At 32.9% G+C, this 18,456-nt stretch overlaps 1 protein-coding gene and 1 long non-coding RNA gene across 6 annotated transcripts; one reads left to right on the top strand and one right to left on the bottom strand.

Moving 5' to 3' along the window:
* Positions 1 to 4,264: 4,264 nt before the first annotated feature.
* On the bottom strand, positions 4,265 to 8,677 carry LOC18100248 (protein REVEILLE 8). Of its 5 annotated transcripts, none has more exons than XR_002982637.2 (9): positions 8,246 to 8,675; positions 7,821 to 7,878; positions 7,621 to 7,744; positions 7,376 to 7,534; positions 7,145 to 7,267; positions 6,916 to 7,025; positions 5,853 to 5,912; positions 4,842 to 4,969; positions 4,265 to 4,759 (listed from the first exon to the last, which is right to left on the bottom strand). XR_002982637.2 is itself a non-coding variant. In XM_006381450.3 (9 exons), the coding sequence occupies exons 1-8, from the start codon at positions 8,515 to 8,517 to the stop codon at positions 4,864 to 4,866; spliced, it is 990 nt and encodes a 329-aa protein (XP_006381512.2). In that variant the 5' UTR covers positions 8,518 to 8,675; the 3' UTR covers positions 4,265 to 4,759; positions 4,842 to 4,863. The 5 variants fall into 5 exon arrangements, 4 of the variants coding, with proteins under 4 accessions (XP_006381512.2, XP_024460265.1, XP_006381511.2 ...); XM_006381450.3 differs by having other exon boundaries at positions 4,842 to 4,947; XM_024604497.2 differs by lacking the exon at positions 7,145 to 7,267 and having other exon boundaries at positions 4,842 to 4,947; positions 8,246 to 8,677.
* A 5,104-nt stretch (positions 8,678 to 13,781) lies between these two features.
* Positions 13,782 to 15,842, top strand: LOC112328039 (uncharacterized). Its single transcript, XR_002982640.2, has 3 exons — positions 13,782 to 14,258; positions 14,683 to 14,819; positions 14,916 to 15,842. It is a non-coding gene; the product is annotated as an uncharacterized LOC112328039 (long non-coding RNA).
* Positions 15,843 to 18,456: the final 2,614 nt, after the last annotated feature.

The raw sequence follows: 18,456 nt of genomic DNA, 5'->3' as shown, positions 1-18,456 counted from the left end.
GTTATATGCCATCATCCGAGCACTCAACCATTAAAATCATTACTTATTCTCTAAATAATTCGTTATTTATTCTAATCATGAAGCATTTAAGTATTTGAGTAGCTAACAAAAGCTCAATGCTTGACATGCAAAATGGATAGAGTTTCTTTAATCCTTTCAATTTATTTTGAAATAAAAACCTAGAAAATTAAACCAATTTAAAGATGCTCTAAACTAATATATGCTTTTATAAATACAATGCAAGCTATGGTAGTGGACTTTGAAATATAAAAAAAATTATATAAAGATGATCCAGATTTTAACTTTCTTTGAAAAGCTTGTATAAGTAGACCAAAGAATTAGTAATTCTTGCAAGATGACTTTTTATACAAAGAAAAGACACTTCATGTGTCATAAAGTTATGTTCGGGAAGCTATAATTCATGAGAAACATGATGGTTGTCTTGTTGGGTACTTTGAAAGGGAGAAAACACAATAGCTTATGCAAAAACACTTTTATTGACCTAAACTAATTCGTGATGTGAGTCGAATTGTGAATAAGTGCAAAACTTGCCTAAAAGAAAATAAATATGGAAGCAATGTTGGATTCTTAAGCAAACATATTTGGCTCATAACAAGAATTCTGGATTCTTGATAAGATTACTTGTTTCCCATAAGCTTTCCTTCACCTGCTAAGATTTCTCTTATGATCATATTGATTTTTAATAATGACATATGAGAGAATCAACTTCTCCTTTTTGTTTCTCATGTTCTACCATTTTTTTTACAAAATGTTAAAGATACCCCCTATTAAAGAGTCTTGTTATATATTTTTTTAAGAGCACAATATTCATTTGTATCGTGCCCCTATCTTTATGGAAAAGGTAGTATTTCTTTAAGTTTCTCTTATTAGGGTCTTTCTTTATGGGTGATGGGTACTACATGAAATCTTTCCCTCCTATGACTATTAATACTTCAGTTATAGTAGTTTAAAGGAGTAGTGATGAGTTACGAGCATACAAGTCTGTTATGTATTTGACCTCTAGGGTTATTTATGAATGTTTAAGAGTTGCCTGATAGGGTCGCATGTGTTTTGGAGACTCTTTCATGCGTCTATGAAAACGTGGGTGCTTGTGTCTTGCTATATTTGCTCATGTCGATTGTACATGACTTTTTATGGATTCTTTTGGTATTAAAAATACTTTTATATAGGAGTGTATAAAGTCATTCATATAAGGAGTAGTTATGTACCCTTACTGATTATGGCTTTTGTTCCTACTGGTTCCAACAAACCTTTTGATTTGAACATCTATTTGTTAAATATTTTATTTCTCACTCTTTGAGTAATGCCCAAATGTTTATTTGAACTCTTTTTTGCTGAAATATTTGTACTAAAATTAGCAATCAATTTACCATATAAATAAGAGAAAGTAAGTATGGAACCAGGCTCTAAACTATGGTACCAAACTCATGAAGATCCATGAAATATGGTTGAGAGAATTTCACACACTGTATTGATAACCTGTATCACTAACTCAAGATTGTTTCTCATGTTTTACTCATGTTTTCTAGGGTTAGACAAACCATCATGGTTGTTTATATTCATCTTTGTGGGTATAAAATATTTAGCAAGATAAATGTTCAACACATTCTGGCATAATAGAGAATTTTCTATTTGGTGTGTATGGCTTTTATCATTGCCTCATCATAGCCTATTATGTTATGGGCTATTAAAAGGAATAATGATGATGATTATGACTCATTGTGGCCTTGCCTCTTTATTTATAAATATCACATCTGGAGGACGATCTTATCTCTTCATGGTGGTGAGATGTATTTCTTGGCATGGTAGTTGTGTAGTAATATTCCTGTTTTCTTTCTTGCACATCAGTTTAGTTGGTTCTTTTTAAGAAGTGGAGTTGTATATGAACATGTAAATACAAAATATATGTTAATACTATAAATTAAACTTTATATCTAAGTAACAAAAATAGGGTAAATATTAATATAATTCTTTAAAAAAAAAGTTAATCTCATTTTTTCATTAAATGTCTATTTATACATCACATTAAATCTTAAATATTATAAAATAATCTTTTTAAGTCACACCTAATCCATATAGTACCTAACTTGATAATTGGTTTGTGCTATGCTATAAATCAAATTAAAAAAAAAATTAACATAAAAAATAATATATATGTTATAGAGATCTCTTTGATAGTGTCATTAAACTCGAGTTACTGAGTCAATCTTAAAGTCTTTCAACCCAACTTCTTGCCTAGCCCTAATATCAAATTAAATCGTGTGGAGTTTGTTCCAACGTGACCTGATCGGTTTGTCAGATCCAGAGACAACTTGAACGACCAACAAAAACATGGTTTAACTTAAAAAAATCAAGATGACATTATTTTAAAAAAATATTAAGATGACAATATATTGGATCAAACCGGGGTTGGCAGACTAACCTAGGTTAACCTACCAAGCCCGCAATATAGGTCATGAGCTCCATTGGATTTGATAACTTTGATTAACTCGTCAAACCCACGACTCAAGTCATGGACTTCACTAGTTTTAATAACTTTATTTTATAGAACTATTTTGTATTTAATTATATGATAACAAAAACAGACACTTGTAAAATCAAGTGATAACCCAATATCAAGACGTTTGTTTGAGACTACAATTACATATTAAAAGCAAACTGAAACAAATTATAAAGCTTAATCTCAATCAACCCAAGTTAAATTGTCAAACTTGCATCCCGAGTCATGGACTCTACTGAGTTTAATAACATTGGTTAACCCTTTAAACCCGCAACTCAGTTATGGACTCTACTGGGTTTAATAACTTTATTTTTTTAACTATTTTTTATTTAATTATATGATAACAAAAATAGTTGCTTTCAAAATTAAGCATTAACTCAATATTGAGACATTTATTTGAAACCGCGATAACTCTATAGAAAGAAAACTAAAATAAAATTATGAAACTCAATTCCTAACCAGCCAAGTATTAAAGGATAAAATTGAAAAAAAATTAATAAAAAAATTAAAAGACAAAAAAACCAAAAAATAAATTCAAATCACCACTCCAATTAACAATGCTAAGTGAGAAGGTGAATAGTGAATTCACCTCCACTTTTAGTCATTGTTATAATAATAATTAATACTTTATAATTATAATTAATACTTTATGTTGACTAAAATAGATTAACAAAAGCTATGTATTAAAATCTGAAAATAATAGATACGCTTCAGAATTTTATTAAATTAGATGATTGATTTTTTTTAGTAATTATTAAATTATTGAGTTATTTTTTATATTATTTTATTTTTATTTTTTTAGACTAAAAGATTCATATGATTTTTTATTATTCCTTTTTACCATTGATACTAATATTAAAAGAAGACTCCTTTAAATATAAGCAATCGTGAAATATATTATGCCTATATTTTATGTTTCTATTTATACAACATATAGTAATTAAAAATAAAAAAATAAAGCTCTTTACTCTCTAAAAGAGAGAGATTCATACTTAAATTACATTAAAATTAAACAAATTATTAAATTTGATCTTGGTTTTTTTGTCATGTTATCTTTGACAGAAAGTATTCATATCTTTTGGCACTACAAATATTAAAAAAATTCATTAGTCAAATTTTAGAATAAGATTTTTATTCATATCTATAACTGTAATAATTATTATAAAGTAAGTAATTCTTTAAAATAAAATGATTTGTATAATCATGTTAAAATATAGTAAAGCATAAAATACAATCTTTGTTCATTTTTGTACCTTAAATATTTTATGTTAGTATAGTTTTACTCAAGTTTTTATATTTTTAAAATTAAAATTTTATTAATACACAAGCAACCATCGCGAATGCTAAAATTACTAGCAATAAAAAAATTATTTTGAGGTGTTTGGAAGTGTGGTAACAATTGCTTTTTAAAGTGTTTTTTTGCTCGGAAATATATCAAAATAATATTTTTTTATTTTAAAAAATTATTTTTAATATTAACATATCAAAACGATCAAAAAATATAAAAAAATAATTTTAATAAAAAAAATAAAATTTATCCAACTCCTGTTTGAAATGCAATACCAGGAAAAATAAAGCAAGTTTTAAGACGACACCATACCAGCAGAGACCTGAGCTAAAGGTAAGACCCACAGTATACAGTTGATTCTAGGAAGGTAACGACCATTATTTTTTTCTTGATAAAGTCTGTCCACCCTTTTGTAAACATCTAGCTAGTGCTGGATGCGCACTGTAGTTCAATCCTGAGAAAGAAATCCGATTTCTTAGCTGAAACATTACAGAAGCAAAAACACAGTATATTGTCAACAAATGGAGGTTCATTCTAATACACAGAGTAACCTACTTCACAAGTCTGAAGGGAAGGGAAGTACTTTTTCCTCGTGTGTTCAAGCTCTTTTAGTTACAAGGCCTTGGCAAAATGTACCCCGCTAATATTAATCTCAAGGGACGGCCGAACAGGTCTCACAAGATATACACACTTGTTTGGTTGGAGGCCAAATCGTCAATAGAATATATAGAAACAGCCATTGCTATTCAGGTCAGTAGACGTCAAGGTTCACCGTTCATGGACCTTGAAAATCAGTAGAAAACTTTGTTCTACCATCATAAACTCTCCCTTGGCGTGGCTGCCACAGCCTGTCTCAGAATGAACTTCCAGGCATGTGCAGAAAGATAAAGCAGACACATTTATTTGATTTTAGTGATGCAGCAAGAATTCCAGCCAACATCACCACGTTACTGCGAAGAAAGATGTGGAGATGAAGTTAGAGCCTAGAGAAGCTAGGAAATGAAAAATAAATGAAGATTACGAAAAACGTACAAGTCAGCAAAATGTAAGTAGTTCAACATGCTATATCATTGGTCTGTTTCAGGGCAGAAACTCCCACTGTTTTGGTATTGACATCATATGATGACATAACCTTCCTCTGAATCAACCAAGGAGGTAAACTAGCCAAGGTTACAGAACAATCATTGAAGAATCTATAAAAATAAAATATGTAAACTAGCAAATAAATTAAAGAACTTGTTCGAAGATATTTCATAGGAAAATTTTTCCTGGGCCTTTTATTCTATTCAGAATCTTGTAGTAGCACACACCAAACTACATGCACATTCAGGAATGAAAAATTACGAAGAGATAGATGCAAACGCTGATGCTTATCTCTTGTTTCCACATGCATTATACCTGCAAGTTATGTATGTGGTGTCATATGAATTATACGTGAGCAACATCAGCAGATTTTCATCTTACTTGGTCAAAATAAGTGAGGAATATCTGCAGAAGCAAGTTATAATTGAAAATAATTACAGAGCCTGCAACTTTATCAGGACTTGAAAAGAAAGGGAGGCAAAAAAAAAAAAAGCCAAGAGGCCTGATAAACTGTTAATGGCAAACACTTTGCTATACTTTCAACATTTTCTATCGTCATTTATAATCCCCCTCTAGACAATTTTCCATCAGATCATTTAACATTCCTTTTGAGGCAGCCCCATAAATTCACTTAGACAAAGGTTCTACACAAAGATCTTTTTCAGAGAGAAATGACCACCAAAAGTTTTACACAGATGAAACTTCCATGTTACAACACAGCAAATGTTTTCTCTGTAAAAACTGTTAGGGCAAGTTCTCAGCATCATGGAAAAAACAAAGAAATCTAACATGTTGAAACTTTAGCATTGAATGAAACCTCAGCTTTGCCATAATACTCAGATTATGATTGCAATATATCATCACATTTACGAATTCTTTCAATAAACCAAAATAAGTGGCAATATACATGCATGCTGGTAAGAGCTGCTATGAACATACTTACAAAACATTAACACTTACATATGGCTCAAAATCAGGGCTAGACAAGTTAACAGTAAGGTTCCGCATCAACAACAAAACCTGTAAGACATCAAAAGAAATTATATACAGAGCACATCGAAATAATCAGGAAAATTAGAAAGTACACACCAAAGTTATTTTAACTAACACCATGATGGGAAAAAAGATGCAATCTTGTACTATTTTGAGAACTCCACTAACACACTGATACTACGCATCATAGCAGATGGAAACTTCAGAAATATAGACATGATTGTGCAGAATACCAATGACATCTCTCTCTCTCTCTCTAAAAATTTACTTGAATCACTGCCATCTTAAGCAATTTGAGAAGATGAAGAGCTGATTTTGAAGAGCCAAACAACCCATCAAACTCGCAAGTGAGACGAACATGAACCAGGTCAGCTCTTAATTTTATGGAGTAGAAAATCATAATGTTGCTATATGGGATGAAAATTATATGTAGTGATGGAGAGGACTTTCCCCTGACATTGGCTCACTATATCCAAAAGTAACTCGCCATGATAGCTCCAAATGAAATCCACTAATGTCAGGTTAAACCAGAAAAATTAACCTAGATCTTTTCTCTTTATGTATTAAATTGATGTCTATCTAAAGAAGGATGGCAGTGTAACCCAGTAAAATCTGATTGAGTTGTAAATAGCAGGTGAGACTAAAATCTTCAATCCAATACACGTGGCAATCCTCATTCTTGAGTGTTATTTTCAGATCCTTAGTTTAAGTTCCCAGACACAGAACACTGGTTCTTATTACCAATTTACCAGCAATACGTGGCTCGCAACCAAATTTCTACCGAATCTTATTAGTGCTCCAACGATATTATTAACTTCTGTAGACCCCTTGCATAATAGACAATGCTTGAGTAGAAAGATACGAATCAGAGGTTCATTTATGGTACTGTAGTATAGACTTCCACTATAATAATGAACCACTTCTCACCGCTAAACTGCATATCTAATTTTCTCTATGATTATACAACTACTTATCTTCGCATAGTATAATTGGAAAAGGAGCCATCTCAATTCAATTCAATTCAACTTACAGTTTCAAAATTTATAGGGTCCATTTCCTGTAGCTTTTCCACATGCCCTTTCGTGTCTGGATCAAAGACACTTCCAATGAAGCTATATACTTCAGCAAAATCTGGTATACCTGCAGACAATAGGTAAAAAGTAAGAGAGAGCTTTTTCTTTCTTTTTTTCTTTTTTCCTGAGTTTGAGGTCAGTATAAGTGGAAAATTAACAACTTTAGTCTTGTGGATCACGGGTTACCATGAAGCACAGGCGCTTGCTTCCCTTGTTTTGGCATCTCAGCACTTGGCAATGTTCTACTTGAGGTCCCAAGGCCACTGACAGTATTGTTACTACTTGATACACACTTTGGTCCAATATCAGCTGAATCAGCAAGGTTGCAAGCCATAAGAAGTGCTGGAAAGTTCCCTCTAGTAGAAATGATCTACTAATATGATAACAGGAAGATAAGAAATGAAGAAGTATGCACACCTTCAGCTCCGTGAAGATTTGGAAGTTCATCTTGTGATGGCATGATTTTGCTTGTTGCGGAGTTTATTAACACTGAAGTTTCATCCCATAGAGCATATCCTGGTGCAAAGGTATTCATCGATGAAGCGTAAGCCATGGATGCTGGGAGCGGCACTAAAACTGCAATAATTAAGAAACAGCATGTCAAGAAAGCAATTCTAAAGTACAACCGCATTTATCATCATATTCCATGAAAAAGGTCAAACCATTTTTCGACGCCTTCTGTGGGTAAGGATGAGAGGCTTTGCGTTTAGGGCGAGGAGGAGGAACATGCGCACTTGTACCATTCTTTTGGACCTTCAAAAAGTATTTCTGGGCATGACTCCGAATCTGCAAATGTATATGATCAGTAAAGAACATGATAGATACGTTAACCTGCAAAGCGAAAACACTGCATGATTCAGACCTGGATCACCGTCTTTGAACCCACAAAATCTTCAATCTTTTTCCAGTCACGATCAAACCTGAATGAAGAAGACCAGATAGAAAAAAAAAATAGATAAGCATGGTACAGAATCAAGAGGTATTTGATTAGCAATTTGAAAACTGAAAGTTCAAAACGTGGTACGGTGTCAAATTATATTTTGCTTTTAACAAACAGAATTTCTATTGATTCCAAGGTACTTCTAACACCATCAAATTGTCAAAAACTAAGAAGCAAAGGCATCAAATCAAAGTCAATTGTTAAAACAAGATTAATAATAATAATAATAATAATAAGCAATTAGTACTTGTTTTCCTTTCTTTCTTATTTTGAATTTCAAGAGAGAGAACTAAAGAAACGAGGGGAGAGAGAGTAGTTATAGAAACAAGAGCGAAAAGGAAACTTACAATTGAAGGGCTTCAAGGAACTTGTCATGCTCTTCTTCAGTCCAACTCTCACGAGACTTGGTGATTGTATAAGGTTTTCTAACTTTCTTGCCTGACCCATCGCTGCTAGCTGCTGCTGTTGTACCTGTACCTGTACCTGTAGCTGGTGGTGTTGATGATGATGTAGGTGTAGCCATTGATTGAGAAGGACCAGCAGGATTCGCACCTGTTTCTGCTCCTGCTCCTGCTGTCGAAGTTGAAGTTGAAGAGGAGGAGTTGGCGTTCATAATCATGAACAGTCACTCCGTTTCCAGCTTTGTGGAGGTTGGACAGACAGAAAAGAACGGTCACTGTGTGGGTGCGTGAGGGCAGAGGACACAAAAATGGCAAACTCTCTCTCTCTCTCTGTGGATGGGCTGTGTGTCTGTAACAGTGAGTTTGCATTTTAGACCTTTCAATTAATCGTCTACTTAACCTCCTTGTCTACGCCGATTTTTTTTTTTTTTTGTCGTCTCTAACCGTCTAACGGCCTCACCTATCCATCCTTTGACGTAGGATCTAATCTTGTGTGACGATCATTTGACTCGTATGACGATGCTGCTCTGCTCCTTTCATTTCTTCTGCTTTGTACCCATTTTTGTTAACTTTTTTTTCTTTTGGGATTAATGATACTTTCTTCTTTTGGGATTCTATTAAATCATTACAACACGTTTTTTTTTAATAGATTCTCCTTAACAACTTAAGTACTTTACCTCTTGAAACATTACTAATGGAGTGTTTCTTTTTGTTGTTGGAAAGACTTTTTAAACTGTTTTCTGTCTTAATAACAAAATATTAAATTAATATGTTTTTAAGTATTTTTGAATAATTTTAATAAGCAATTCAACTTTTTTTTTTCATCAATTGCATCATTCTATGGCTAAATTGAAGGTCATTTACTTCTATTTTGTTAAGGAATTATAGAACAACAAAATAGAGGACCAATATAAAAAAACCTGGAGGAAATAGATGATGGTCGTTTTGAAATTGACTAAAAAATTTACTTTAATCCTCTTAGTTTGCAACATACCCATTTTCCATCCCTTTGATTTTTTCAAAGTTCATTTTTTATCCAAAACTTCATTTCTTTTACTTTTTGGTCTCTAATTTGAGATAGGAGAAAGAAAGTAATTGAATTCTAATTGTAGAGAGAGAAAATATAAATTGATAATGATTTTAACTACCAAAATGATCAATCTTGGTGTCTACAGATTTTATTTGATGGGGAAAATTCCACTCATTTCACCTTTTAATTGCTTGAGAAATCAAATCTGACCTTGAAAGTTTTTGGTTGATTTGTTGTTTTCAGATCTTTTTCGGGTTATTTAAAGGCATGAATAAGTTTGTTTGGGCACTTAGGTGTAATTTAGGTGTTCTTGGGTCAAAACAATGCTTGAAAATAGAGTTTTAGGGTTTAAAACACCCTTATCTTGAATTTTTAGCGACCAGGGGTCGCTAAAATCTAGGTAAAGTAGGTGACATGTTTCTTACTTCTTTTTCAAAAAAAAAAAAAATTAAGAGCAGATAACATGTTATCTGCCCCATAAAAAACACAAAAAAAATAAACAAGCCCTGAAGTGTGGGTTGCCCTAGGCTTAAGTGCCTAAGCCTTTATTTCCTTTATTTTATTTTTTTATTGGTTTTTATTTCCAATTTAATCCTTTATAATTTGGTCCATCCTGGTTAGAATACCAAATTTACAACATGTTCATGATACCAGGATAATCCCATCAAAAGTAAAATAAATAAAACCATGAAGCTTAATTATAAAACAACCTAATATTTAAGGGCAAAAATGAAAAAAGATAATTAAAAAAAAAGCAATGAAAAAAATATATATGTGTCAACCCAAGTTAGCCCATTAACTTCGTGACCATGGACATAAGATTTGGATAATCTCATAGAAATGAAAGCGAAGAAAAAAACATGAAGATTATTGGATTTATCTCGTTGAGATCTTTTTAATGTTACCGGTAATGTCGTCATTAAAGCTTCTATATATTTTTGAGGTCTATACCTTTTCTAAATTTATTTTTTTCAGATTATTTAACAATTCAAAAGAGTTGTAGATATCATCCATGACTTGCAAGTCACATACATGATATATGTGACTCTGAACTCTGTTGTTTCCAAAATATTTTTAGAATTGTGTCATTTCAAAATAAAAAAATATGCTAAGATAAAAGAAAAAACTCTCCAGACAAGTGGCAAAAATAAAGAAGGTGACATGTATGATAATTAAGCTCCCTCATAAATGTTGTCTTGCTTTTTATTATATGATTATTGTTATGATTATGACTCATTTATACAGACCATCTCAAACTAGATCCATTCTTATTTTTTAATATTGAAAAAAAAACTTAGGCTTAAAAATGGAGGATAATTTGTTGGGAGTGATTTAGTAAACATATATATAAAAATATGAAAAAAAAAATATTAAACAAGAGATAAAATACAAATACATAAAGTAATTTATACTTGTAGAATTATAGAATTCCAAATAAAATACAAGACAACAAAGAAGTTAATGCAGAAGATAGCACTCATTGCCTTTAAAGTAAAATTACCCAGCATAGAATTTTAGGGCAGCTTGGCTCCTAGGATTTACCCATAAACAGCCATGTTGAGCCACGTGACCCCATGCAAGATCCACCTGCTAAGGATTGATCACTCCTTTCCTCTCCTGTACGTGGGACAACGTCAACCCTAACCAACCCTAATTTTTCCTCGTTAAACTTTTTCAAAACCAAGGATCAGGTGACACGTGGTTGCTTGACCTCCACTGGAAGAGAAGAGACTTTTCTATATGTGGTATGCTTGGCTTAACCTGCCGACCATGATAAAACATGGATGCGGACACGAGAAAATTTGTGCGTGGCACAAACTCGGCGTGTAATTTAGCCAGTCTTGATGTTGGGCCCTCCTAATTGCGTGTTGCTCCCTCACACGGGCTTATTACAATTCAGCGCAGCCGTACGGTCACACGTTTATTTATGGTCCCCCGTTTGGGTGGGGACTTTTGTGCGTGGATTTCGTGAATTTTAAGTTTTTAAGTTTCAGAGTGTTGGTGGTTATTTTTAAATTATTATTTATTTAAAAATATATTAAAATAATATTTTTTATTTTTTAAAAATTATTTCTAGTATTAGTACATTAAAATATTTGAAAATATAAAAAAATTAATTAAAAATTAAAAAAACAAAAAATACATATGAACCAACAATTATATATATATATATAGAAAAACATGAATAAGACAGGAGACATCAATCCGTGAGAAAAAACTAAGCAAGAAATATTAAAGTATTTCTAATATGATGAGGTGCTATGGTTACCAAGGACACGTTTTTTGCCTGTACCATTGGAGAGCGGACGTGGCATTTTGTTAAATCAAGTGAAAATAACAATCTTCTCAACAATCTCAAAAGTAAAAGGACCAATCTCGAGTTTGTTATTTCCAGTGGCACATCATTAAGATCAATCTAAACATCTAATCATATGTTTATATCATTTCTAATTAATTAATTAATTAATTAATTCAATCTATAATATAAAACACCTTACACAACATCAGATTAAGTTAAATCGATCGAAATTGTCAAGTAAAGAAACCTTGACTTTCCAATGAGTTTTTTCTTCTAAGATGCACTTAATCTTGAAAACTGCCAAAAACAAAGAGATGTATTTCCTGCTTTTTCACTGGTTGAATAATTATTTTTTATAAAAAAAATAAATATTTAAGATTTTTAAAAATATATTTTTTAAAAATCAAAAAACTCATTCATGCATTTAATTAAATACATTGAGAATCATATGTGCCGATAAATGCAAAAAACAAAGTGTTAAAACGTTTATTCAACTCGTTTCGTTACAACCTTACAGGTCGAATAAATTTCTAACACAAAAAAATTAATGTATAGGATTACTAATGTGTTTTTGATATCAAGTAAAAAATATAACTGTGAATTTACATATAATAAAATATAGTAAATATCAAATATATAAATAAAAACATGTAAGATCTCAAACTAATTTTTAACATAGTAGAAAAACAGAACAATGTTGCAATTGCTATAGTGAAATATCATTTCCTTAGTTTTTGTATAATAATTAAAAAAAAAACACAAGGAAAAAAATTAAAAACAAATTACAAAAAAATAAAAATAAGAATAAAAAGAATTGTATAAATAGGCCGAGCGATAAATATTTAAATTGTGAAAAATAAAAAAAATAATTGTTTTTCCATCAAAGAAGTGTAAAGAAAAAAGAAGGAAGAACTAAAAAAATATTACAAAAAAATAAAGATAAAAAAGGTGATAAATATACCAAATATAAAATGATAAAAATACCAAGTATACAGGAAAAAAATATAAAACATTATTTTTTTAAAAAATAAAAATTATAATTTTATCACCGTTATAATAAAAAAAAAATAAAAAAAATTATAATTATATTGAAGTACAACACCATTTAGTATATGTACTAGATGTCATGTCTGCACGCTGCTATGAGCTTGTAGCATGCATGTATGTTGTCGTGAATTTATAAAAAAAAACATAAAAAAAATTCATACGGAGAAAGAGTGTTGCAATCTACAATGTTTTCAAGAAAAAAACTACAAAGCTAATTTTTCAACCAGCTCAATATTAAAAAAATAAAGTCGACAAAGATAATTTTAGAAAAAAACATTAAAAAAAATAAAAGGAAAAAAACCATATAGTGAAACACTGTAGCAATCTACAGTGTTTTGTGATGAAATATACAGTTGTAATTTTCAACCAGCTCAATATTTAAAAAATAAAATTGACAAAAATAATTTTTTTAAAAAACATAACAAAAAAAACCATATGGGGAATGATTGTAGCAATCCACAGTGTTTTAAAGAAAAAAAAAATACAAAGCTAAATTCTCAACCAACTTAATATTAAAAACATAGAAGCAACAAAGATAATTTTGAAAAAAATTATAAAAGAAAAAAAAGAAAAAAGACTCATGTAGGGAAATACTATAAACAATCCACAATGTTTTATGAGGAAAGCTACAATTGTAATTATCAACCAGCTCAATATTAAAAAAAAAATCGATAAAAATAATTTTTAAAAAATATAAAAATCATGTGGGGAAACACTGTAGCAATCCACAATGTTTTAAAGAAAAAACTACAAAGTTAAATTCTTAACAATATCAGTATTAAAAAAATAAATTTGACAAAGATAATTTTAGAAAAAAACATGTAAAAAAACACTGTAACAAAACAAAAACCATAAGAAGAAACACTGTAGCAATCGACAATGTTTCAAATAAAAAAACTATAAAGCCAAATTCTCAACCAGTTCAATAGTAAAAATAATAAAATTGTCAAAGATAATTTAAAAAAAACAAAAAAATAGAAAAAAGAAAAAGATAATTTTTTTAAAAAAGAAAAAAACGAAAAAAAAAGGAAAAAACATGTGGGGAATGGAAAAAAAACAAAAAAAAATGAAAAAACGAAAAAAAATATAATTATCGAGAAAGAAAAAAAAATCCGTCTCTTGGTGGATTCAATTTGGGTTTCTTTATAGTATCATCATATGGGCCTATCTTTTCTAGCATGGATGAAAACCTTTTGTTTGAGCCTTGCTTATGGGCTACCAGGATCTCGTCGGAGAGAAATCAGCTGCCATTGGGCATAGGGTCCAGAAATTACCACATGCCGAGCTCTCAGGTGACGGAGCAATAATTCGTGGCTCAGTATTGCCGAGCAATTCAGATAAGAGAGGACTGAATCTATTGGTTGGTTGATGCTGTTTTCGGATGACTTTTTTTGTTTTCCCAAAAGAACTAGCCGGAAGAATCTTCTTGTTGAGATGCAGAATGAATATTCAAGTTAGTAGCATCAGTACCGTAACAAGAATTCAACAAAAGGCATCATCATCATCATCATCATCATCTCGGAAACCACCTTTCTTTTCCAGTAGAGAGTCTCAAGAACCCAAACAAAATGGTGACACAAATGGTACGTCCAATTAAGTCAGAGTAATTCAAATGAAGCTCTCGTTTTATGTTTTTGTAGCTAACCCGTGGTTCAGAGATAATGGGCATCATGTACCAAATTAGATACAGAACACAAAAGGGATGGCATTGTCGCATAAAGTATGTTTCCCTTGTTTTGTTTCTATGACCAATTTCATTCTTCTTTGTCGAATAAATCTGGTCGTCGAATGACAGCACTGCAGTTTATGATGTCTGTGCTCTGCTTGACTGGTACGGTTGGGCGTTTTTCAAAATCATGAATCTGGGTTTTTGAGCTTGAGATTAGACCTTCAATAACATAAATGCTTTTCCACGCTGGGTAACGATGTTGTATTACTTACTTCGAGGACACGATGCTTATCTTGATTAGGCTAAATTCAGAAATCCACCTTAATTTATGAACCCAGGATGATGACGCTGTAGGATGGAGGACTGGGGAGGGGTTGACGACCTCCAAATACAGCATAATTTCAATGTTTTTTACATGCCAGCCAGCTTTCAAAACATGCAGCTGAGGCAATGTCCTCATCATCTTAATTGCACTGTATGATCACTCTGTCATTTCGGAACTCTTGTTAAATTTGTAGGCAGTAGGACTTTCGTAACAGCACCTTTTCCATTGTGATTTCACTCTATATAGGTCCCATGTGGAAATGAAAATCTAACGTCACCACAGGCTGCTGGGTTCATTCGCTCTGATCGTGAAGCAGAATACAGGAAAAAAGGAAGCAGGAATTGCCTACCCACTTTCCCCAAAATAAGGAAAGATTTATTGCTTACTGCTGACGATAACATTCGACATATACTTATTGTCTAGTCGTCTACTTATCTTTCCTATATCCTTCTATTCATCAAACTTATGGCTTCGCCCAAGATTGACACTGCTAAAGTTGACATGAGAGAGTGGCTTCTCTAAATGACGAATGCACTAATTTGTTCACCAGGCCTTGCTGACTGGGAGTATACAACTGATATGCTCTGTTCTTTTCAGGTATTATCGCCAAACATTTCAACAGCGAAACCCTTAAACCACCTCAGTTGGAATTTACTCCTACAAAGCTTAGCGCATCATTTATTTGGAGAGTCATGAAGATAGTCTTAACTAGCTAGATTAGAATCAATTCATACAGAGCTCTAGCTTTTTGTAAGGTCTGTAGCCTTGATAATGAGCGCTTGGTCTAGTGACATACCTTAAAGTTACTTATCTCGCTTCAAGCGCGCCCGTCATCAATCGGTTAGCAATGTGAATAAGAGCAATGTATAGGCAAAGGAAGGAGAGATAAGAAAGCAAGCTCGCATGAGGGAAAGACAGTAAAATCCTAGCAAAGCAAAACCTACAAATTGATGAACTTTTCTTCTTGGGTATAGTTCTTTTGGATTGGTAGGCTCCATAATCCGTAGGAGGATAAATGCAAGGTCGAATCATGGCTTTCTTTTCACTTTGGGTATGTGTCATTGATGGATATGTATGGAGCGAATGAGAGTTAAATCAGGCATGCCTAAACAGCGGCAAAACTTCTGCTCCAACTCATCCTTGAATATTATACAGTTTTTTATGTGATGCAAACCTAATGTCCCACCAAATCAGAAAAATTCTCTCAGCAAGGATACATCTAATCTGTGTATATCTGTGTGTTCTTGCAACGTCTTTATTTTGACCTATTTTGCGTGCTCCATCTTTGTAAACATCAACTTTGAGAAAACCATGCTTCTCTACTGCTGCCAAAAACAAGATCTCAAGCCGGCATTATTGAATGAACTCCCCGCAGGAGATAAATTCTCAACAGACTTGGACAAGGCATGGTCAAACTTCAGGAAGAAAGGGAAAAACCATTCTTCTCTCAGTTCTCGCCAGGCAACTACCCACTGTCTGAAGAAGTTGATCCCATCAAGAGAACAGAGAAGCCAAATCTCAGGTTATGGACCAGTCCAGAGTTTACTCTAGTTGGGGCGATTGTAACTGTCTCGCACAAGCCAAGTGATTCTACTTAAATTCTGCTACTCTCGTAGAAAGCAGGCGCCGTGCTTTAATGATACAAGGGATGGTGCATGCAGGGAAATTGGTGCAACGGATGGATTGAAAATCATAACTTGTAAGTAAATGCCACAATCTCAACACTTTCGTGTGTGTTGAAATTAAGATAATTCCAGTTATTAATTGGATGAGATTAGAAATGAAAAATGGGCAGCATATCTGTAGCATTGTGGACCTTTGATCCTATTTTGGGCTTGTGGGAGGCCATTGGAGCAGCACTGATGTGAGAAAAGACAAGCAAATATCACTGAAGAATTCAGGGATGATGATGATGTCAAAGCTCTTCAATATGTTCACCTGATGGTTAGCACGAATTTCACTTCGTCCACTATATTGTCTGAGGGCTTCAGTTTGTGGGAGAATCAAATAAAAACAACATCCATCAATAAGTTTGCCACTAACAATATTGCAGTCAATAAAACCCAGTGAGACTAGTTCTTTGCACGCATGGCTACATCCAACTCTACACCCACTTTTCTTTGTTCCCTTTTCACAAGACAACACCTGTTAGGTGTGTCTGCTCTTCCATGTACAAGGACATTTGCAGTCCTTTTCAAGGGGGGCTGAAAACACTTGAGAACTTGTTAACTACGAAATTGGAGTCTTAACATAGAAATGGTAAAAAATAAAAAATAAAAACCTTGACACCATGTCTGATCACATAAAGCAAAGACCTTGACTTCTTGGCTTTGTTTTACTTAAGTCAGCCATCAGAATAGCGTTTACATTGTTGATCCATAGACTCCTTCCCAGCCACATTATCAACAACAGTGGCGGATCCACAAGATACCTGACAGAAAAATTAAGATAGATCGGAGTATTTTGCAATCGGTATCTTAATCATCTGAAAGTGTTTCCATCAGGGATTAAAAATAAGATTTCTTGCAAATTAGGTTGAAGCATGGAATAATTTTATTAGCATTAAAATATTAGCAATGTTGCAGACCTCAAAAGCTTAGTGTCCAAAAGTCGCTTCGAATTTCTATCTGATGTAAAAGCTAGTGACCCAATGCTACCCGCCAAAAGAATATGTGCATATATACCCCATCATCAATCCCTCCTCTGCTACCAGTATCTCTAAAGTTTCTTTCCTTCTTTATTTGTTTATTTTCTACAAGAAACAAAACTCTGCTCTTTCTGCTCCAAATTGCTTGCTGATTTCTTCCTCCAAAACTACGAAGCAGCCATGGCCATTACACATGAACCAGCAAAAAGCCCACAAAAGAAGAGAGGCATGCTTCCTCCAAAGAGAGGTCAAATAAAAAAGAGCATAATATCAAAGTTTTTCAAGGTGGTTGCCAATGTAGCTTCTAATGCAGTGAGAGCACTGGCAAGAAAGGAAGGAAGTGGAGCGCATGGGAATTCCCTTTTGTTTTAACAAGCACCATTTCGCTGGCATTGGTTGGTTGGAGCTTGTTCATTGAATCTTCTGCACTGCAGGATATCAGTAGGTAGCACTTAGCAGGGTAGGCTTTCATTAAGCCATGTAACCTGAGGTTTATATAACTAGCCCTGTACTCTTTCTCTCTCCCTCTCTCCCCTCTCCATTTGTCACTTCATATAGCTGGAAGCAAGGCATTAAAATAAAAATAAAAATGCATTTCCTGAGAAAAAAACAGGTTTGCTGTAAGGTCTTTCGTTCTCATTCCAGCTACTTTTAGCTGAAAAACGCTTGAACAAGAAACTTGTCTCATGCCATTTTCTTATTATTGCTTAATTTGATGCATTGAACATGAAGAAACATATTAACATCTCTGCTTCTGCTACATGGATAAGGCAGTTCAAACCAGTTCTCTAACATGAAATCCAATAATGTACAGAAACAGCAAAGAAAAAAAAAAGTGCATCCCCTTGGACCCTTTAGCTTTCTTTATATTGCATGAAAAATCTGACAAATACAAGTGGGGTAGAAAATATCCTTTTTCTCCCGTAAAAGAAGACAAACTAGACATGCGGTTCAATGCATTTGTTTGATTGCTTAACTGATGGGAACTCTTGTCCGACTATTCCTGGGATGGTTCAGACAGGAACTGTAGCTCGGGAATTCACAACAATAATTTATCTGTAAGTCTGGAGTTTTCCGTATCAGTAATCCAACAACCATGCCGGATGATAATATCATAAATCATTTTAGAACTCAAGTCTA

The sequence above is a fragment of the Populus trichocarpa genome, chromosome 6, assembly GCF_000002775.5.
Source record: "Populus trichocarpa isolate Nisqually-1 chromosome 6, P.trichocarpa_v4.1, whole genome shotgun sequence".
Taxonomy (NCBI): Eukaryota; Viridiplantae; Streptophyta; class Magnoliopsida; order Malpighiales; family Salicaceae; genus Populus; species Populus trichocarpa.
The sequence above is the reverse complement of the archived record's forward strand: the minus strand, read 5'-3'. Positions and strand labels throughout refer to the sequence as shown.

What these genes read in the sequence shown, in the direction of transcription:
- LOC18100248 (XM_006381450.3), bottom strand. Translation starts at nt 8,517, where the DNA reads ATGATTATGAACGCCAACTCCTCCTCTTCAACTTCAACTTCGACAGCA. An exon ending in ACAGAAGGCGTCGAAAAATG is followed by an intron (nt 7,535 to 7,620) that starts GTTTGACCTTTT and finishes TAATTATTGCAG; the next exon opens with TTTTAGTGCCGCTCCCAGCA. An exon ending in GCAAGCGCCTGTGCTTCATG is followed by an intron (nt 7,026 to 7,144) that starts GTAACCCGTGAT and finishes TATTGTCTGCAG; the next exon opens with GTATACCAGATTTTGCTGAA.